Source organism: Lissotriton helveticus, chromosome 5_1, assembly GCF_964261635.1.
Source record: "Lissotriton helveticus chromosome 5_1, aLisHel1.1, whole genome shotgun sequence".
Lineage (NCBI taxonomy): Eukaryota > Metazoa > Chordata > Amphibia > Caudata > Salamandridae > Lissotriton > Lissotriton helveticus.
In genome coordinates, this window is record NC_136065.1 from 603,485,639 (window position 1) to 603,508,844 (window position 23,206).

At 42.8% G+C, this 23,206-nt stretch overlaps 1 protein-coding gene across 2 annotated transcripts in view; it reads left to right on the top strand.

Annotated features, from left to right (window-relative positions):
• Window positions 1-23,206, top strand: part of POLR3A (RNA polymerase III subunit A) — a 284,112-nt gene that overhangs the window by 30,613 nt on the left and 230,293 nt on the right. For both annotated transcript variants that reach the window (XM_078642965.1, XM_078642966.1), the window contains exons 2-3: window positions 6,143-6,278; window positions 16,465-16,602. In XM_078642965.1, coding sequence (XP_078499091.1) covers window positions 6,143-6,278; window positions 16,465-16,602 — 274 coding nt within the window. The remainder of the gene's footprint in view (window positions 1-6,142; window positions 6,279-16,464; window positions 16,603-23,206) is intronic.

Consider the following 23,206-nt stretch of genomic DNA (forward strand, 5'->3'; position numbering starts at 1 on the left):
TATCCCGGTAACCCTATCCCTTTTCACCGATTCCCTTCACTAGACAGACGTCCAGAGTGTGTGACACGGGTTTGCTTCCTCACTCCCTTCCCCTTGACACTTGTATATAGTACGGACACTTCCCTGACAACTTGTCTTGTTTGTTTCCACTGAGAGGCAAGACGGACGTCGACGAGGCTCCACCCCGGAGAAGCCCCGAAGGGTATAGGAGAAGCGAGACGATCAAGCCTATAAGCCGACGGTCGGATAGAAGCCGGTCACCTCGACGAATGTCCCTTCCAGGAAGACTTGCACCGATTTCTTGTTTGCATCAATAAAACCCTCTTTAACGAGAACTTGCATCCTGCCCATTTCTTCAGCGCCTGTTACACTGTTGTATTGCACCGCATCAAGAAAAGCGCCTCAATCCACAGAGAAGCGAGACTGAAAGTGTCGAATTTTAAGATCTAAAGAGAACTAAGCTAAACCTACCATTTTAAGTACAGTACTGTGGATTTTTGTCGTTTGTGGTCTTGTGTTAAATCTATATAAAGAATACTTATTTTTAATATACAACTTGTGTGGTGTCCATCTGTAGGGTTGTCACCTGATTACTGTATGTGTTCACAAATGCTTTACACACTGCCTCTGAGATAAGCCTGTCTGCTCATGCCAAGCTACCAAGGGGATGAGCAGGGGTTATTTTAGGAGTGTACCCCTTACCCTGACTAGAGGCAAGGGTCCCTTTTTGTCACAAGTACCTACCTGTGCCAACTAGAGACCCCCAAATCTAACATTAGTGGCAGTGGTGGGATTCTTGGCTTGCATTTGTGACTCATGTAAAGTGATTGGCGAACACTACTAGTGAGTGCAGACCAAAACGCGACCACATACTTTTGGTAGATTTATTTTTCCTGGTATTTTCAATATTTTCCAAGTTTAACCTTCATGGAGAAAGCAGAATCCATTGCATCTGTTGATTTTAATGGAGGAGAGGAGAAACTTCAATGCTACAATGTAATGCAGCTGAAAGGGCCATTGGGCCCAGGAGGGAGGAAAGCACCTTCCCCAGCAGTTAGCAGTGTTTCTGGCCAAAGTCTGTTCCCAGAAGAGCTGGAGGTCAGAGAGAGATGTAGGATGCATGAAATGGAGCTGGCCAAGCTCAAGTTGAGTGGACAATTAGAGTTGGAGAATAGGAAATTCGCCCTAGAGGAAAAGAGAATGCAAATGGGGCATGAGTTGAGAATGAGGGAGCTTGATTTAGAGCTCGAGAGGCTTGAGGCCATGAGTGTCTCAGCCCAGCAACAATAAATGTGTGTAGCTCAGAGATTGAGCTTTGCTGAGTTGGAGGTGGAATCCAGCTCAGATGGTGGCAGCAAAATAAAATTTTCTAGTGATGAGGGAGTAGTACACACCCCCAGAGATGTGGCGTCTGACTACTGGGTTAACATACACCAGGAGGTCCAAGGACATGAGGTAGCTCCAGTAGTGAGCAGTGTCCCTGAGGATAATGGGAAAACTGGCGCAGGGGTTCATGGTCCTAGTGGTGGGAGGGATACTCTACTAACTCTAGATGAGAGGTGCAGGGAGAGCGGTTCCCCCAAGGTTGAAGTCCTGCTATGTGACAATGAAGACTGCCCAGAAGAGTGTGGGTTGATTGACACAGACAGTCAGATACTGTCTTGCCAGTCTCAATAGAGTGGTGTGGAGTACATGTGCGAAGCACTGGATGGTGAGGTGAAGGATAGCTTGGTTAACCAGTGTGGGGGGCTGTGTGATCCAATTGTGGGACAGCATATTGTAAGTCCCTGTTTTCCAGAGCTATGCCAACACCTGTTGCGGAGTGAGTTCTCTGAGCCCAGGGAGCTCACATTGGAGGCAGACCTTTTGGTGGATTCCAGAGGGTCTGGAGAGCATTGGGGAGTGACCCTGAGGGGAGTGGCTCTGGTATCTTCCAACCCAGAGTGGTGGAAGTGGTTCAGAGTCCAGAGCCTTTGCGTTTTGAGGAGTGAGCCTCCCAACATTGAAAGCCTGCTACTGCTGCCCAAATTCCCCATTAATAGTGGACGGAGGACTGTCTAGTAGCTGTGTGCCTCAGCCACATTGCTACCCCTGAAGAGTCTGTCTCTGGTGTGAACTTATTGTCTTCACTCCTCCCACTGCTAGGTATAGATCTGCTCCTGTTGCATTAATTTCTGTGTGAGGCCTGTTTGCCTGACCCCATGAGATGCTTTGTAGACTTCCTCAGCAAAAAGGTACGTGCCGTGCCCATGTGCCTAAACAACTGCATTTCTGAATCATTCATTTTCTACAAGCAATTTTGCTCTCCAAGCCTTAATTACACATTTCCCGCATTTCTACTGTCAATTTGCCAAATGAGCGGCTACCTACACGAGAGGCCGTGGATATATTTCTCTCTGAATTACTGATCTTCAGTCCCTACATTCTGAATGGCTTCTTTTTACACCTGTTTGCCCAGACACTAGACCTACTGCCCCTTACTAAGCAGTGCTGCTTGACCCTGTAACAATAAAAAGCAGGCGTTGGGCTTAGATGTAATCTGGTATTTTCCTACAATATCCTATCTTAACTGCATGCCTCCATTCCTTCCCAGCCCCCCAACACAGAAGAGTTAGAGTAACTAGACATGCATTACGTAACATTGTTATTGCTGTGCAGTGTTGTATGGTTGCAAGATAATCTCTCAGTCTTGTAGATGTTAAGGGTGCTTCCATGTCGAGCTGTATAATGAGCAGAGTTTCATTCATGCAGGACAACACCCTGCAACTGAAGATCTAATCTAATCATCTGAGAGCAGATGAACAAAGATATTCAAGAAAATGGATGATGGGAAAGAACCTAGCAGCATATCACGGTGCACGTTCTACAGCATCTTTTCAAACCTGAAACAAGGAATGTATGTCTGGAATCACCCACCTAGGAAGATTGGGATTGGAACCACTTCAGAATGTTACTCCTGATTTTTGTCTCTGTTAGTTTCTGATTCATAAACCTATGGCCCACAAGATCAAATGATGTGCTGACTAACTCGAAAACTTAAGCCCGCTAAACCCTTTGTTTCTGTTCAACTTGACTATTCTCTAAACTTCAAAGCTAAAAGTGCAGGCAGTTGATATTTCAGTGAGATCACAGCCGTTCCCTAGTTCCTGTGTTTCCAACGTTTTGGAAATTTGCACGTTCTGCAGGGTCACCCCCAGACTTTCTGTCTTTTTTGCTGAATCTGATTTTCTGCTGACAATTGAACTGTGTGCACTTTAAAGTGCTAACCAGTGGTAAAGTGCTTGTGCTCCTCATCCTTTTAACATGATGAAATTGGCATACCCCTGATTGGCATAATGGACTTGCCTATAAGTTCTAAGTATATGATACCCACGTATTACCCAGGCCTTGTAAGTTAACTGTCGCCATTGGACTTGAGCATTCATTGTGACGCCCACTTCAGTGACAATGCAAGCAGGAATGCAGGCCTGCACCAGTAGCCTGCTTGTGCAGTTTTAAAATGCAAATGTGATTGGTCACAATAACACGGTTTGACAGGCCTAAACCCTTCTTAAAATATTAAGTCAACCCTAACTGGGCCTTACTGGCCATTAAGGCTGGTATTTGAGTAGGACATGTAAACGTTTATTGATAAACATGTCCTCACAGTGAAAAGGTCCAAAAGGCTATTTTCGTTGTTGCAGGGTTAGCTGTTTCATTGTAAACCATTGGGGCACAATATTAGCTTTCATATATGTTCATAGGAAACAGCTAGAGAAATATTCCGGAGACTCTTATTAATTGTTGAACAAAATCCAATATACTGTCGAGTTTTGTCTATTACAGAAAATATACTTTAGAAAAGTTACCCTTTACCTGCTGAAGCTTCTAAAGCCTTCCATTGCTTTACAGCTGTCACCTGGCAGCTGTGGTGAGGTGTGAAGGTAGGCTTCAAGGGGCAGAGTTGACCTTATGAACCTAATAGAATATGCATAGGAGACTTGGAGGATCCTTTTGAACTTTAAAGTATCAAGTCCTGCTTTAATGCTACATCCTGCTTGACAGGTCTGCTGAGGTTTTTCATATGACACTTGGAGCACACTTCAAGCTGCCTACCCAGTCACAGGCAAACATTAGCTGACACTTGAACAGGGCCCTTTTTTTCTCCTGCCAGTCAGTCGGTCAGGCCTCAATCGCAGTGAGACTCTTTTAACATTATAGTGTCACAGCCTGTTTAACAGATTTGCTGAGTTTACATTTAACATTTGAGGTGCACTTCAAAGGGTTTTGAGTATCATCAACTTGCATAGATGGTTTCAAAAAAATCCCAAATGATGAAGGGCGGTTTTGAGTGGTGACTGATGGGTACTTTTGACCATCCACTGAGTTGTCTCAGTGAATTTTTGTGTAAGTCAGTCTAGGGCCTTTTGTTTCTGACTAGTTTTCTGGCTACCGCAGGCTCACACCTTCTTGTGTAGACCCTCTGGAACCTTGTTGTTGTCATGCACTTCAAAGGATAACATAAAGCCAAAACTTTGTGTTGAAAGCTCTGTTTGACTTTTATTAGACTTCTGTCTCTGAGTTTGTTTGCTACAACGACTACCTGAACCTGGTTTTTAGTGTTAGATGTGAGAGTACACCAGAATTACCATAGTACACTCCCCATGCATACACCTAGCCCTCATTTCAGTGTGGCCAAAGACTTCATCTATTGTAAAAATGCCAATAATGTGTAGGATTATCCCGGAGTATCTTTACCCCATTGGTTAGGGCATCATCACGCGTCATTCTCACCCACAAGCTTGTGTCACGCATAAATATGGCATCTCCAGGCACCTACTTCAGAGCACTCTTGGACCTGTAAAGATCAGAAGAAAACTGAATCTGCTGTCTGAGACCTGAGAGGAGCCCTAAAGGATTGGATCTGCTCTTGCTCTTGTATTCAGAACAAAGAAGTGGCTTCCAAGGTTCATTAGGCTGACCTCCTGTTAAAGCTACAGAGGCACAACCAGCTACAAATGCCTTTTCCTGCAATGCCTAGCTGATCAGTGACAACTGAATCTAGATTGGAGCTTACTGTGGCCTCTGCCTGTCACCCTACTAGTCTCAAATTACTTCCCCTGAGGTCCGGGCAAGAGGGTTAGAATGGTACTCCTGTGATGGTTTGGGATGTAAAGGACCAAAGTCAGAAGATACAACCTTTGACCAGGATGAACCTGGTTGGTATATATGACCGGCGCTTCACCGCAGTCTGTGTCAAATTGCACCTAGGTCCTGGGCTACCACGGCCATTATCAGCACTTTTTACTTAAAGGCGCTGTTTCTACTTAACACTTTACACAGTCCTATCTCTGGCTCTCATTATTTTTTTTTGTTGTCATTTTGGGGTCATTTTACTTATTAAATTGTACTCCATTTTTGTAATTAAATTAAGGATTTTTTATTGCTTTGCCTCATAACTTTATTACTGTTTTAGAACTGCACAAATACTTTACACATTGCCTCTGTCAAGCCTGCCTTCTTTTTGCCATGGCTACCAAGGGGTTGAGCTCAGGTTTTTTAGTGACTTTAGTTGTTCACCCTTACAAGGATTATAGTCATACAGGCCCAAAATATCATCCCCACAGTCAGACTCTGCGTATGGCTATTACATTTGTAACTATCCTGTATGTTAAAGTTAACCACCCAAAATGGCAAATTGTAATAACTGCCATCAGCAGTGATGTGAATCTGCTGTACCAACTCTTGGAAGAAGGCAGTGCCATACGTAACTGTGGGGGGAAGACAGTTGTTTACTTTGCAGGAAAACCTTTCTTGACCTTCTGGAATGGGAGACCTACTGATAAGAGAGGAGGAGGGAATCTAAAAGCACCTTTGGGGTTACTGTACTTTATCCATGGGAAGAAGGATACTATCCCTATTCATCAGGAAGACTGGGATGCTTGATTGCAGTTGAATATACATGGTTTTGAGGAAGGAGTGATCAGATATGTAACTCTAGAGGTGAGTGGAAAGTAATGGAAGAAAGGGGTAATCCAACATGTTCACCGAAGGACCAATTCCCTGTTTTGTAGCAATGACTGTCAAATATGTGATGTTCTAGTAAATGGTGTTGTAAGCTATGCAGATGTTTAGCTAATCTGTCCTTGTTTGTCCCTTTCAGAAGCCACATCTGTTTTGGGATGAAGTCAGCAGAGCAGATGAGGCAACAGGCTCACATCCAGGTTGTGAGTAAGAATCTATACAGCCAGGACAACCACCATTCTCCTCTGCTTTATGGAGTTTTGGATCATCGTATGGTAAGGATCAAAGAGTCTTATCGTGCTCTATTTGTTAGATTCTTGAATGCTGGACTTAAATGTGAGTTTTTTTTTTAACTTGCACGCATTGATGATGAAAGCCAGACCCCCTTGTCCCCCAAGTAATCAAGTCCTATTTATCTAAGTCTCCGCATATCATGCAAGCTGCTACAGTGTGTATTCATACCTGTCTTTGGTTGCTGTCTTGTCAACTCTGCATCTTCCTGCATGTTTTGCATGTTCAAAGGTGCAGTATGTTAGACCTACGATTTAATTTCTTTCAGTGCTTTCTGTGTGTTTTATGTAATTCAGAAGTTTGTCTAAGGAACGAGCGTAGGGGAAGTACGAAATTCGTAGTAGCAGTTCCACTTTCTCTACTTTGTAATTCTTTTATGTTACATCTTGGGCATATGTCAGAATTTGGAGTGGTATACTTCTATTGTTTCATCAAAATGAAATGAACCGTGATACACTGAGAGGCTCCAAGTGCATTCTTGACTGTTAGCCTGTCACCCTTCAGAAGGTCCTCCCCCCCCCAAACATTTTGCTTTGATCCTCCGTTTTTGCTGATCTTGTGTTTGTTAGGCTTAGGACTCTGTGCTCTTAACCACTGGTAAACAGTGCTACTCTACACCAATCAGCTCTACGCCATTTCACTCTACTCTGCACCACTCTAGTCTAACCACTGCACTTTTCACCACTGCAGTCTACACCACTTTACCTAAAACCAATGCATTCTACACCACTACACTCTATGCCAATCTGCCTCACACCACTGCACTCTGCACCACTGCACTCGGCACCACTGCACTCGGCACCACTGCACTCGGCACCACTGCACTCGGCACCACTGCACTCGGCACCACTGCACTCGGCACCACTGCACTCGGCACCACTGCACTCGGCACCACTGCACTCTGCACCACTGCACTCTGCACCACTATACTCTGCACCACTATACTCTGCCACACTGTACACTATTGCACTCTGTCACTTTAATCTATGCCACTGCATTCTATGGCGCGCCACTCCACTCCACTTTCGGCCACTGCAATCTTTGCTGCGCCAATCCACTCCTACGTTCTATGTCACTCTATTCTAACCCACTGCACTCTACACCAGCCTGCTTTTCAACACTGCACTCTATTCCACTATACTTTACTCTACAAAATGCCATGCCACGACCCTCTATGCTACTCTACTGTACACCATTGCACTCTACGTCATGGCACGCTAGGTCAATCTATTTTCTACTCTGCAACACTCTACGAAGCTGCACTCGACGGCACTCTACTCGACTGCACTGTCAATGCGCTGTACAGCGCTGTACAGCACTACACTCTGTGCCACTCAACTCTGCATCCCTCCACTCTATACCACTGCACTCTACGCCAATCCACTATATGCCACTCCAATCTACTCTGCGGCACTGTACTTAACAACACTGCACTTGACGCTGCTTTATTCCACTGCACTCTACGCAACTGCACTCTACCCTGCACCATTCTACTCTGCACCACTGTACTCCACGCCACTACACTCTACTCCACTATACTGTACAACAGTACTCTACTGCTCTCTATGCCAACTGCTCTACACCATCACAGCGTACATCACTCCACTTTACGCCACTCTATTCTACTCTGCACCTCTATACTCTACTTCACACCACTCTACGCAATAGCACTCTACACCAGTGCAGTCAACGCCACTTTACACTATACCACTGACTCTACTAGGCAGCACTGCTACCTTTGCCACTAAACCCTACGCCACTCTATCCTGCAACACTGCACTCCATGCAACTGTACTATGCACCACTTTACTCTTCATCCCTTTTCTCTGCATCACTCCACTCTATGCCACTCTAATCTACTTTGCACCAGTGTGCTCTACGCCTTTCTACTGTCATTCTACACTACTGCAGTCTACCCTGCACCACTCCACTCTACCCTGTTGTACTCGAGTCCACACCTCTTCACTCTGTTGTTAAACAATCTACTCTTCACCACTGACTCTACGCCACTCTACTCTGCTTCACTCTATGCTACTTTAGTCTATTACATGCCGCTCCACTGTTTGCCACTTCATTGTATGCCTCTCTACTCTGCTTCACTCTACGGCTCTGGACTCTACGGGCCAGCTCTCTACAACATTCCACTCTACAGTACTCCACGCTATGCCACTACACTCTACGACACTGTACGCCCCTCTGCTCTATGCCCCTCAAAACTGACACTCTCCTTCACCCTATGACACTCCACGCCACTCTGATACTGCTCTACTCTGATGTTCTACGCAACTATCTCTGCACCACTCCATGCCACTTTACTCCACTATATATTACGACACACTATTAAAATTCCTTCAGTCCACTGTATGCTACTGTGTGCCACTCCACAGCATTTCACAGCACTCTATTCCACTCTTTGCCTATCTACTCTTCTGCACTACTCCACTCAACAACAATCTAAATCACTCTACTCTTTGCCACTTTTCTCCCTCAACGCTACTCATCTCCCTCAACGCCACTCCACGTTTCTTTACTTCACTCTGCTCTCCGACGCACTATGCTGCTTCACTATACAACTCTATTCAACTCTGACACTCTACGCCTTTGCACTCTGTGCCATTCTACTCCCTCTCTGGCACTCCACAACACCATATGCCACTCCAGTCTATGCCACTCCATAACATTAGGCCACTTGAGTACACTCCACAACACTCTACACCATGCTACTCTCCTTTATGCCACTACCTTTTAGCCATGCTGAACAGCAGCCATGCTGGTGTACAACATGGCTAAAACACATTGTCAAAGCCTATAGCTCTTGCATCGGCGAGACCTATCAGCTTTGCTAATGCTTGTTCCCTACTGCATTTCCTGGCTTTCTCATATGGTAACATTGGGTTAACTTATTACATTTAATAAGTGATCACTTTCAATTGGGGACAGGTAGGAATGTTTAGTTTGGTGTCTAAAGAATTGTAATTTAAAACCCTTTTTAATGGTAAAGTAGGATTTTAAATCACATTTCTCAAAATGCCACTTATAAGAAAGCTTATTCAAGAAAACAAAGGTCCTAAACTCATACGAATACGGTTGAGAGTAATAAGCATAGACTTAGATAAGAACTATGTTTTCTATCCAATGTCCAGCCGGACAGAGGAATTTTATTTTGGAGATAAATTAAAGAATCAAGTAATGAAAGGGAACACAGATCACAAACTGGGCACAAGCCTGTACCAAGTAAGGAAGGGGTGAAGACAGTACATGGGGAAAATGATAGGCAAACAGAGTGGAGCGAAAGGATGCTTACAAAACAATGCAACTCTTATGTAAGCTAAACCTAACAGTAACTGCAAAAATTAATACAAGAGAGAAAATGCAGTACTGTTAACACAGTCGACGTGACGTTTCGATCCCTATCTCCAATAATATACCGGGATCATCTTCAGACTATATACATTACTATTGCCTGAGTTAAGGCCTTCTTTCCAGGGAAGGTGCGGTCCATCGGCATCAGTTACTAAGCCTCATGGAAGATCGAATGTACCTGAAGGGATACATCAAGAGCCTGTGAGGCTTTGAAGGCAAGATTGCGCGGCAGGACGTCAGTTGAGTGTTCCTGTCGTGTTTGACCAGACCTGTAAAATTAACAGAGTGCCCCGTAAACGTGGAAATATGAAGCCTCCGTGCGCGGCAGGACGTCAGTTGAGTGTTCCTGTCGTGTTTGACCAGACCTGGAAAATTAACAGAGTGCCCCGTAAACGTGGAAATATGAAGTCTCCGTCAGCGACGGGCTGCAAGGAGTACCGTCCGCTGTCCCGGATGGTACTCCTTGCAGCCCGTCGCTGATGTCCCAATGAGGACCTACAACCCCCCGGACTGCCCCATCTAGCAGCCGAGCCTTGCAGCCCGCCACGGAGGCTTCATATTTCCACGTTTACGGGGCACTCTGTTAATTTTACAGGTCTGGTCAAACACGACAGGAACACTCATTTCAAAAGAATGAACCCTCAGACCCCAGTGGCCTCCTGTCCTTGTCACCGCCAACCGCCTGCAGGTAGCAGGCTGGCAACTATGGCAAGTATGTAGGCAGCTATGGGAAGCTGTGGGCAGCTATGGGCCCTGCGAGAGGGCAGGAGTCCTGTTGCCCTGTGTCCCTTGGCCACCTGTCCTCACCGCAACCTTCCAGCTACCACCTCCAAGCGGTTAAGCAGGCAGTCCAGCGGGGGCAGGGGCGGGCCGTAGAAATCCCTAAGATGGGCTCGGGGGTGGGCGCAGGCACAAGAGCGCGATCACTAACAACACCAGATGGCACCCGCCGCGTGCCTGCCCCCCCCTGCAGAAGCACCGCTCCTCACCGCTCAAACACCACCGGGCGGTGAACTCAAGGCCGTGCCGACCAAGCCGCTGTAACTCTCCTCGCTCCACTCCTCACCCGCTCTTCTCGGCACTACCCGCCGCCGCAAACTCAGCCGCACCACCTTACTTCACCGCTGTGGAGGCAGGCATCAGCTGCAGCAGCAGCGGCAGCCAAGAGCTCCGGTGCTCCGGACGCCAAGAGCTCCAAACAGCACAAGCAGCTCCAGGCTCCCGCAGACGCGCGTCGGATGCAGTCAGCTCCAAGGAGAGAAGGGGGAGTGTTATCAATGTAAATCCGTTCCAGCGGATAACCCTCAGACCCAACTCTTTAGTACACCTCTGGACCTGTGGAATACTCAGGACTGCTGTGATGCTCAACAAGATGTACTGGAACTCTACTGCCTGAGTCGAAGGACTGGACCTGCATCTTGATCCTAGGACCACCAGAGTGACTCCAAAGGCTAGTTGGTGGGCTTCCTCATTCAAAGCCACAGGGACAGAAAACACTTCAACCACATTGAACCCAGCACCTGGACTCTCTGCTGTGAGTCTTGCCCTTAAGTGGTGCCACCCCGGTCCTGGACCCTTAGATGTGGGCCTGAAGGTGAGCTGCCAGCTCAGCTGTGCTCATGTGGGCAGAACCGATGCAGCGAGACACATCTCATCACAGTTTAGCTTCGTAGTTGCTGCTGTGTGATGCACCCTCGAGACAGGTATTCGCATTGCAGCCCACAGGCTCCTCGGAACCGCCTCTGTGCGACACATCCTTGACTCAGATATTTGCATCACAAGCCCCTCGTCTATGGCATCCTCAACGATGACGCAGGACTCCGCACTGAAGCCCTGCAGCTTCTTGGGAACTGCCGCTGCTCGAGCCATACTCTATTCAGGATATTTTAACACTTCGCTAACCAGAATTTAAGGTACTTTTAGTGGGCATAAACTTCATCTCTGTAGCCGACCAGTGCTCCGTTGCAGCGACCTTAACTTGTCACTTTGTCCCAGTGGCTTTTAGGCACTATTTTCCCTTAAATCTTTAAAATTGCATATTGCCCGTTCTACTGATTGGATTTATGTAGTTTTGTTGTCAATAATTTATTACATTTTACTTAATTTGTCTAAATTGGTGTGGAATCTTTCTTGAATTTTCACTTTATTAATGTTTGAAGTATTGCTCAAATGCTTTACACATTGCCTTTAAGTTAAGCCCGAGTGCTTTGTGCCAACTTAACACGTACCCTACTCTGGGGAGCAGGGATTGTCTTGAAAATTAAATAATATTAGTAGATTGGTCCAGTGCGGATTTTAGGTTTGTGTCACCGGTGCCACCGCATCGAACCCCAATTTCAGGGACACTTCACTTTAAAATATCATACGGAGTTGAAGGAACTGCAGAGTTCTTCTTGTGACCTGCAAATTTCAGGCAATAATAAAAATGTCGAGTTAACTATGATGATTGATATACTTGCTGGAAACTTCTGAGCTTTGTCTAGTGGAAGTTTTGACTAATCACAAAAAAAAGGGAAAATGTGCCTGCTGCAAATCACAACATTTAACATGCAGATCACAATTTTGTATTTCATATAGATAGCCCAGTGGGTTAGTGATTTTGTCATAGAGATCCTTTTGTAACTTGCATAAATTACAATCCCTCTAACATAGCACAGTTGTGGTAGGGGTCAGGCAACGCCTATGTGGTAGGGGTCAGGCAACTCCTATGCTCAGGAATGAAAACGCTGACTCGAGAGGTATGTGACTTCGTAAGTTTATTTCGCGTACCCACGACCACGAGCTGCTATCCAGCTCAGAGCGGCAGGCAACTGATTTCCTGTGCGCTCTAGAACCAGATGACGACTCAAGGCAATGGGTTTAAAACACAATGCTTAGAACATCAAAGACATTTCATTGAAAAGTTCTGCACCAGCAGCGAACATTGATGCATTAAAGCAAATAAAGGATAGCAAGAATAACACCAAAATACCACAACAGGAACCAGCATCAAACAGCTGAACGCAAAAGACAGTGGTTTAGAAACACATTGTTTTTTCCCCTCACGTTTTTAGGTCGAGGCTACCGTCGCACTGCGAAGCAGTGGGCGGAGCCGAAGATTTTATGACTTCTACAGTGGGGCTTTAACCCGTCTCTCTCTTCCATTGGCTAGCTTGGTAAATGGAGGCTAGCCATTGGAATAGATGTGCGTCACTCGGTTCAGGCCCCGGCTTGAGCAGATTCGGGGGCGTGTTTTTTTCCATTTTTTAATCAGTGACGTCATCCGTCACTCAGCAAAAAAACACGCCCCCGAATCGGAAAAAATACGATGCTTTCTCCGAGGCATTTCTGCCTCGCCTCCGAGAAAGATGGTGGTTCCCTACTTGTTATAGAAGAGATGGTGTCCTTCGTGCGGGCTGCCTTTAAGTTCCTACTTTCCTGTTTTCATAGAACTATTCTAAGGGTCGTTACTATGAACATTGGTGTTCCATCTGTTTAAGATCGTAAGTCCCCTACCGCACAGTCTGGGGTGTGCAATGCTCAGCGTGCACAGTGCTGCCTTTTGACTCTTCCCGCAAGTGAATTAAGACAAAAGCAAACTTTCCCCAAAAATTCGAGGACTAGGGTTTGAATATTAAAGTATACTGTCCTCAAAAAGGAAGGGGTGCAGGTGTTTCCACGGAAATTATCGAAATGCAGGCAGACAGACAGACGGGGAACGTAACACAGAAGCAGTGTTCTGCCCGTGCGCAGCGCAGAGCCAGCAGGAAGTGATCCGGTACCTGTGGAAGGCCATCTATCTGCCCATGCGCTTGAACTATCAAGGAGGACAGTAAAGATGCCGCTGTACGAGGGACTGGGAAGTGGAGGCGAGAAGACCGCTGGCATTATAGACTTGAGGGAAGCCTTCACCAAGTGAGTTATGGGCGTCTCGGACTATTGAGTGAATGTGAAGACAGAAGATTATATTATTTTGGTAACCTGCATTCTGGACGAAGCGCCAGGAAGATAAACACTGCTATTTTAGAGAAGGGGTGGGTGGATGTAATATTACGTTTTGTGATTTTTCGCTGATAATGAAACAGAGTAGACATTAAAAGCAACCTACTTATGAATTGCTTTGCGCAGGGGGCCTAACTTCATTTTGAGCAGGGAACACCTATATGGGGACAGAAAGTAGGGGTTGCTCCCAGCATTCCAGTTTGTAGAAATGTATGTAGGAAGGACATTTTGAAGCCTATATGACGTAATAACAAATGTCAGTGCTTTTGTGGAATGTAATGATTAAAAAAAAAAAGGCAAGAAGGCAAAGTGACGTTGGCTTTAAACCTATACATCGCCGCTATTTCATGTGCTTTCTCCTCGCCCTATACATGCAGTTTGACAGGGGTTGGCATTGGAATTACATCGCAATCAGTCAGGGCACAAGCCCTACAAGAAGAAGTAGGGGGACTGGCCAATTTGCAGGCAATATGCAAGTGACATCATGACGCGTGCCAACACAGCCCATGACGTCACAACACGTGACATCTCACATGGCATCACAGGAAGTGACCTCACTGAAAGACTCTGCATTAGGATGAGTAGCGCTATAAAAGAAATAAAATAGCGCTATTTATATTGTTATTTGTGTAAATACTGGGACAGACTATCCCATCTGACATTCTTACTGCTATACAGGGACTGAAAAAAGTAAAAAGCATGCATCTCTTAAGTATCTGTGAAGAGATAACAAGCTGCGTGCTTTTGTTTCCACTCCTGTGCATTTGCATTTAAGTGAGAGGTTCCAGGCCGCCTCCCGTCTGATTGTTTACCATCTAAATGTCCTGTTGGTCATCTCCCCCCCCGGGTCTCTCTTTCACAGTTGTGGCTTTCTGACGGAACTGGCGCTGGGACGCCCCAATTGAGGCAGCCATGCGCCTTACAAATCACATAACATATCTAATGTATTATTACCAGGGGGTGCTGCGATGTTGTGGGCTGCATCAGTTGTTGTGCCAGGTTGCCCATTGGAACTGTGTTTTTAAATCCGGGAATTACTTTTTGATAACACTGTGGCTGTTGAATATGTGTGTGTGTGTGGCTCTGTGTGTGTGTGGCTGTGTGTGTGTGTGTGTGTGGCTCTGTGTGTGTGTGTGTGTGTGTGTGGCTCTGTGTGTGTGTGTGGGGGGGCTCTCTGGGTGTGGGGCTCTGTGGATAGCTTTTTTTGTGGGTGGCTCTATGTGAATGACTGTGTGATTGGCTCTGTATGTGTGTGTGGGTGGCTTTGTGTGTGTGGCTCTGTGTGTGGGTGCAAATGCAATAGGCCTCGCATTTGCAAGAGATTAAGCTATTGGCATTGTAAATGACAATGCCATTTATTTATATGTTTTAAAAACAAAAACATAAATAAAAATAATGTCATGAGCAATGCCAGTAGCTCTAACTTTAACAATGCCGAGACCAATGCATTGTAAATGCTTGTTTATTCTAGGGTTACTAAAAAAGGTGCCTTTGTGAAGTAATAATTTTATATTAGGGCAAGCAACCCCAACCACTGCGTTACATTTTAAATTCTAACTCTGTTATTCCAGACCAAGCACTCTTAATAATCAATGCCTACCAGTATGGATGATGTACAGCTCATACACCCTCTGGCCCTCATTTCCTATACATTGATTTACATACTTGTATGAGGCTTTGTATAGAGTGTGGGTGTGTGGGTGGGTGGGTGTATGGATGTGTGTGTGAGAGAGAGAAGTAAAGCGTTCTGTCACCCTATATTGGAATGAGTAGCGCTATTAAAAAAAAAAAAATATGAGAGAGGGACTATGAAGAGTTGAGGGGCACCACTGGTAGTAGTGGGGAAATCCACGGAAAAGCAGGTCATTTTGGGCGGTGTTAAAGATTGCTGCACCAAGCACCATTGGCGCTAAAGGCAGCTCTTGATTAATAAAGTATACAACGTAATAAAGCTAAATTGAACATTTTTCAATGCTCTGTTAATATTACGGAATTTTAAACTGGAGCCTGAAAATTAAGTTGAAATCCTTAGCTTGTTTTGTGAGAACAGCAAAAGTACACCAAACAGTAGAATGGATGATTAAGGACCTCAATTGAAGCACTAACATGGTCTGACGAAAAGAGAGGAAATATCAAAGGCACAAAAAGACAAAGGGGAGCATAGCATATAGGTTTGTCTTTTAGAAATAAACCCAAATCCTGAAAGCTACAATCTTCCCATTATAATTTCAATTTTGTTTGTGAATTAAAGAACATGTTTCATTATTTGTGTACTTTTTTGTTGCATAGTTGTTTCTGTATTATCGTGTATTTGTTTAAGGTTCACATCCAAGAGATTTGTAGGGTAGGGGCCCCTGGCTTCCACTAGTGATTCAGTGGGGCTCCACAGAAGTCAAAATGTTATGAACCGCTGCTCTAGCTGATTATGCTCCCTTCTGGGATCTTAAGTCTGGCTCAACAGGAGACTTCCATTCAAACGTCTCACTGTGACAGCCCCCTTCCTGTATATACTTCGTATTTTTGTTGCCTTTCACCACTGTAGCCTGCTGCTCCATATTGAAAAGGTGAACTTGCTGCATGCTCTCCTACAGGGCCTTTGGGATGATTACACTGCTCGGCTGTGCAAGGGATTAGCATCACTTTCTCAATACTATAGCATGCTACATATGCAGTACTCTTCACTTGTTTCTTAAGCTCTCCTGCCCAAAGTACCTTTAAACAAGAACAAGTATCTCAAATCTAGTACTTGTTCTGGTGTGCAAGTTTTGTGGATTTTCTGAAAATGTACTGTATTTTCAAGTTTTTTTTCTCGTATCCCTTCCACAGGGAACCAGTGCAAAGGACCGTCCATGTGATACCTGCGGCAAGAGCTTGGCAGACTGTTTAGGACACTATGGATACATCGATTTGGAGCTGCCATGCTTTCATGTGGGATACTTTAAAGCAGTAATAGGAATTCTTCAGGTAAAATCAATGCTGTTTGATGACTTAAAGACAGTAGTCATTGCAGTGCATGCAACTATAACATGAAGATTCCTTTTATACTGGAATCACCTTTCTGACTATTTCATCTGTGTCCCCCCCCCACCCACTAGTTACTTAGTTTCTTTGTCGAGCCATACAAGATTGTTTTGAATTTGTACTATTGTGATGTCCATACTACCTGGATGGTAGCCCCTATGTTTGTGTGCCTGCAACAGAAATGGATCTCCAGGTTTGTAGGAGTCCCATTTACCCGTATTCCTCCTGGGCGTGATAAAAATGAAGTCCCACGTAAATGGGCCATAAAATACCAAAAGACAGAGCTCTCAAAATGATATTTGAACAATATTTACAAAGTCCAACAGGGAGGACTTGTTTTATAGAGCACAGTTCTTGTTTATTGCAGAGAGTAGACACTCAAATAATCTTCAAATACAGATGATTCACAATGTTCTTTATTCAGAGATGAACAGCCAACACATTGTTTTTTTTATTATAGGATTTAAGCGTACTGGATCTTGTGTCAGTGTGTTATTCCACCTTTGGTAGTAGGTTGTGTATAAGCCATTATAGCTCCACAATAACATTTTGATTTTCATTGAAATTCCTATACCCACAGTCACTTTGTTTGTACATTAAGTGTGATAACTGAAACCATTACTACCTTTTATTCAAATGCCACTCAAATGGGTATTGATCTCATTTTGGGTTGGGTTGGGTTAGGAAATGAAGAGAGGACAGCTGATGGAGGTAATAAACCATTCTCCCAGAATCCAGTCTCTGGCAGTTGATTTGCCTCCATTTGAATTAAATTACAATTTCAGATGTTTCCTTAAACTGGCACCACTTTCATTTTTATTTTTTTTAAAAATGTTTTTATTCAGTTCTTGACAATCCATTCATAACATTGATTACAGAAAATAAAAAAAACACAATGATAAGCTGAAGAGCAAATAATAAAATAAAGCATCATCTCAAAAAAGAATAAAGTCTGAAAGAAGAAATTTCATGTCCAGAAACATACATAGAATTTTAATCAAAATACGTTCCCCATATTTTTTCAAATGTACGCAGTCCCCCAATCCTTTGTGCATATATAAATTCACTTTTCCTTACTCTCTTCATTTTCTCATACCATTCATCGAAAGATGGTACTACATCTGTTTTCCAATACTTAAGAATCAGTGATCTAGCCACCGCTACTATAATATATATCCGTTTTGCCAGTGACTCAACCAGATTAAGCTCTGGATCAATACCAAATATAATCAGTCTTTCATAATTAATAATCGTACAATGCATATGAAGTGAAAGCAAAGAAAAAATGCCCTCCCAGAAGGCCCCAATTCTGGGGCATAAGGCTACTATGTGAGACCAATTCGCCAAATCTGGTCGAAAACATCTAAAACAGATAGAAGATGTATTACTAAACATTCTAGCAAGGACTGCAGGTGTGTAATAAAGCAGCCATTTACTAAAAAACAACATTCGCCTCCAATTAGCGCCTCTCAATACCGAGAAATTAAACTTATTTAATGTTTTCCACATATTGACTGTTATGTTGAGACTTTCATGTTTCTGCCATTTTTTAGTTGCTTTGATACACAGGTCCTCCTCTCTACTTTGTGCTAGGTTTCTTCTCCATTTTCCTGGTTTCATAAATACTGAAGACCAAAAGATATCATTGGATAAATCTGAGGCTCGACTGATCTGTACTAAGTCATTTTGAACAAAAACTTTATATAGTAGATTATATGAACCCATAAGAAGCAAATTTCCCTCAGTTAGAGAAAGCATCTCGTTAGGAGTTAGCCAAGCTTCATTTTCCACGAAATTCAATAGTGATGTAAACCCCAGTCTAACCCACTTTTGAATAATTTCTGGCCCCATTTTTATACCAAAACCCATAATAGCATCACTAAATGGAGTTTTTAAACTAAAGAGAGAAAGTGAGTATCTCTTCAACATGGCGTCTCGTTTAAAAAAAACAATTTAGAACCTTGTATCTGACTAGTTTAGGAGATTTGGGTATGGATAATGGAGAAGAGATTTTGGCTTCTTTACATATTGTTTCAAAAAAGAAATTTATAAACAGTACTTGACTTGACATCGAATGTTTGAATCTTGAGAGATACTGTGCAAAATAAGCAAAGTAATAGTCTCTAAGGTTTGGGAGACCGAGACCGCCTTGTTCTTTTTCTTCATATAGAGTATTAATGGCAATTCGAGGAGTCTTTTTAGCCCAAACAAAAGCTGAAAACATAGATTCAATTTTTGAAAAGAAAGAGCCCGGTAATGAACATGGGATAGTGGAAAACAAAAAATTAAATAGGGGGAGAACCGACATCTTAATTAATGCCACCCGGCCTAGAATGGACAAAGGTAGGGTATTCCAACGTAAGAACAGATCCCGAACTTTTTTTATTAAGGGTTCAAAATTCAAAAAATACAATTCACTTACAGATGGCGTAAAATAGACACCCAAATATCTTTTGGGTCTATTATTAATACAGTTTTGAAAATCCGGGTGTAATTCGGGAGTAATACAACCACAGATTAAGATCTCGGTTTTCCTCCTATTAATTCGATACCCTCCAAGTGCTTCAAATTCTGCAAAAACAGAAAGAGCCCGTGCTTGCGAATGCATCTCCGGTTTAAGGAGAAGCATTATGTCATCTGCATATAATTTAATTTTATCCATAGAGGCTATAGGTGGTAGGATATCCATAGAATTCCGGATTGCCACCACCAGTGGTTCTATAAAGAAGGCAAAGAGAACAGGGGACAATGGACATCCCTGTCTTGTCCCTCTTTGCACTGAAATTGAACCCACCATGGATTTGTTAATAAGCACATGGGCTTTTGCACCTTGATACAAATTTTTAACTAAGGTTATAATTTGTGAGGGGATTCCCAAAAATTGTAAAATAAAGAAAAGTGTATCCCAGACCACCAAATCAAAAGCCTTTTCTGCATCTAAAAGAAAAACTAAAGCCGGCACCTTACATGCTTCAAAATAATCTAAGGCCTCAACCAAATAGTGAGTGTTAGTGATGAGTTGTCGACCTGCGATAAAACCATTTTGATCTGAATGAATCAGATGCGGAGAAATATAATTAAAACGTAATGAGAGTAATTTAGTAATGATTTTATAGTCTGAATTTAGCAAAGTAATGGGTCTGTATGAGTTAGGATCATTTGCTTCCTTCCCTTTTTTCAAAAAACTAACCACAGTCCTGTCATAGAATGATGATGGGATTGGGCCACCTTCCAGCATGGAATTGGATAATAAAAGTAATAGTTTAGATAGGGAGGGGAAAAATATGACATAAAATTCTGCAGGGAAAACGTCTGGTCCACAAGCCTTACCATGTGGCAGAGATTTAACTACAGCTTTGAGTTCATCCTCCGAAAACGAAGATGGCATTGCTGCTTGCTCCGTCCGAGAGAGAGTGGGAAGATTATGCTTGTCTAAGAAATTGTTTAATCTGTTTTGATCCGTAATATGGTGCGAAGTATACATTTTCTCGTCAGAGACCACATAATCTGTCCTATCTCTGCTGCATCTGAGGTATCAGAATCATTAATTGGAGATTTAAGAGAATGAATTAGATTAGCTGCCGCTTGTTCTTTGACCTGCCATGCCAGAAATTTACCCGTAAAATTACTGTGTTCGTATGTTTTTTGGGCTTGCTTGCAGAACATTTCCTCACTTCTCTCAAAATAATGTAAGCTCAGTTCACGTTTTGCAGCATTTAGTTGATTATTTAGCCTAGTAGATGGATTATTATACATTTGTTCTACCGAATCCTAGATATTCTTCTGTAATAGATTCTTTGTATCCCTAAAAGCAGCTGATTCCCGCGCATCCCTTCCAATAGCAATCCCCCGGATAAACGCCTTAAGTGAGTCCCATACCGTATGAATAGGAGCAGTTCCCATATTTTGTTCAATATATTAATTTATCTCATTTTTCAATATGGTCACCCAGGTTGCATCAGCCATGTATGATTTATTAAACACCCAGCGTTTTACAACACTTGTACTCTCCTCAAACATCAATTCTAATATTAACAATGCATGGTCTGAGAAGTCATTATGTACAATTCTTTGATAACTATTCTTAAATTTTAAGGAAATCAGAAAAAAATGGATACGAGAAAATGACCTATGTCTTCCCGACCAGCAAGTATACTCTCTTTTATGGGGGTTAATAGATCGCCACGGGTCAACAAGATCTAAAGTCCTTACGTTGTTCGAAATTGTCTTAAATGCTTTAGATTTCAGATGTTTTTTACCACCCGTGCTAGAATCTAGATTCAGGTCCATAAGTATGTTAAAGTCCCCCCCCCCCCCCAATCACAAAATCTCCTCCGACCAACAAAAGAGACTGGAACATTTCCTCATAGATTTCCGAATTATCGTTAACAGGAGCATAAAAGCTTACAAATGTGATAGGGGAACGCCTATTCTTAAATTTACATGTTGCCCAACACCATCGACCCCGGCTCCCTGCCTTTGATTGCAAAATCTCTATCTCCATATTCTTATTAATGAAAAGTGCTACTCCCCTCTCGGACTCCGAAAAAAAGGAGAGGGATTGCTTCCTTAGATGTTGAAATGGTATTTCATTGATGCTCACTCAGCTCATACTGGTTATTTCTATGTTAGCAGTGTTTAAATTGGTTAAGCATCCCCTAATTTCTGTGCTTCCCATAAAATAGCCACTTTACTATACTTGGTATAAAAAAATGTTTTTTTAAAAGTGGAGGGGAAACATAGAGGTACACTGAAGCATTTTTGGTCAGGCTAATTTACTGTTATAACTCCACTCTTTGAATATCTGGGTAAAGTGTTGTATTGGGTCTCCTTTATTTCATCTTCAAGCATGGTAAGTAAAAATATGGACATGCGAGGGAGTTTGCGTAAGTGCAATCTTTTCACATGCTCATTCGAGATGTTATGGCATTGAAAGACTGTTGGGCTTCAGCTTCTGGAACGGTGCAGTAAAATGTACCGCCTAGTTTGCTATTAACATTAAAGGTCCCTGAGAAAATCTGAGGATCCGTTTTGTAGCCCTGGCGCATACAAAATAATGTAAAGTATTTTTGTGAAGAACAAATATTAACTTTTTCCAACAACGATATGCTGCAGTTCGATTATGGGACCACGGACTAATTCATGGAAAAAAATAGTAAACCTGTGTTTGTAGTAGCTCTACAAATATGTGCAAATGTTCTAGTTTTTGTTGGTCACAGACATGACTGCTAGTATTCTTGGAAAGCTGCTTCAGTTGCTAGTTTCCAGCTGTACTACTGGGAATATCATGTGACATTTTTTCACATTATTTCCCCAATGCAGCATTGTACACACAGTACATATTCACACTGATAAAAGACAGCCTTGCTGTGCCTTTGCGTGCTTTTTTATTTTGTCTTTTTTATTCCTTCAACGGGCAAACATTTTCTCTGTGGAGAAGCCCCATCAACCACACTCCTACAAAATTTAAAGGTGTTAAAGGTTACTTCAGCCCTTCACTGGAGCAAATATCAGAACATGACCTTATGGCAAAATATCAGAGAGTAGAGGAGCGAAGTATATGAATGTCCACAAACTCAGGAATTTGTGGACAATCACAAATGCTCAAGGCAAGGCATGCCTTGTTCAGGCTACTCCTTACCCGTTGAGTGGTGGTTATCATAGTGTAATTGTGAGCAATTGTGGTCTACTGTTATGCAGTAGTAAATGCCTGTATGCGTACAGGTGTATTTATTTGGATACCTGAAGGAAGTAAATGAAGAAATGTTTTAGTCGTAACTGTAGTTTTATGGCCAACAAAGGCTCTGTGGTGTTTAAAAAGGAAGGAGAGAAGCATGTGCGTACATGCTGTAATAGTGTTGAGATCAGAGCCCTCCTGCCTATTGACAATGCAGGATTGAGAACTTTCAGGAAATCTTTGAACAGACAGTTCTACAATTAAATTACATTCAAAATATTTTATCCGGTTTCAATAAAACTATAAAAGCACATTAAAAAAAGTTGTAATAAAAGTTCATAGCATACATCAATATGAAAATATATATGTCCAGTTCACCCTCATTAACAAATAAACATATTCCGTACTATGATGTAACAATTTACACAAACGTGCAGCACAACTCGAATATACGGTACCATTTTAAGAGGCAGCCATAGATTCGAATCCATTTAAGGAGTATACTATATTTCTAAACCAGGTTCTCCATCCACATACATATATAAACATCAAATCATATACATATATATGTACTTATATACCCACACATATTAATAGTACACATTAACCTTTGTTTACATAACATTAAGAAATACATCCACTATGTTAAAACATTTCATAATCTTCCTGACCTGTACTAAAAAAAGTAGCTATAGAATAACATAGAAATTCCAAATCTTGTTTAAGATATACTAATGCTGGTCTGCATTGAATACAAATTAAAAACTTGGGAAGGGGTATAATAAACTCGTTTGGTATAATTGAAAAATAAAAAGAAAATACATGTAATGTTCTTTGCTCTGAAAAAGTACCACAGGGGCAGAGAGTTAA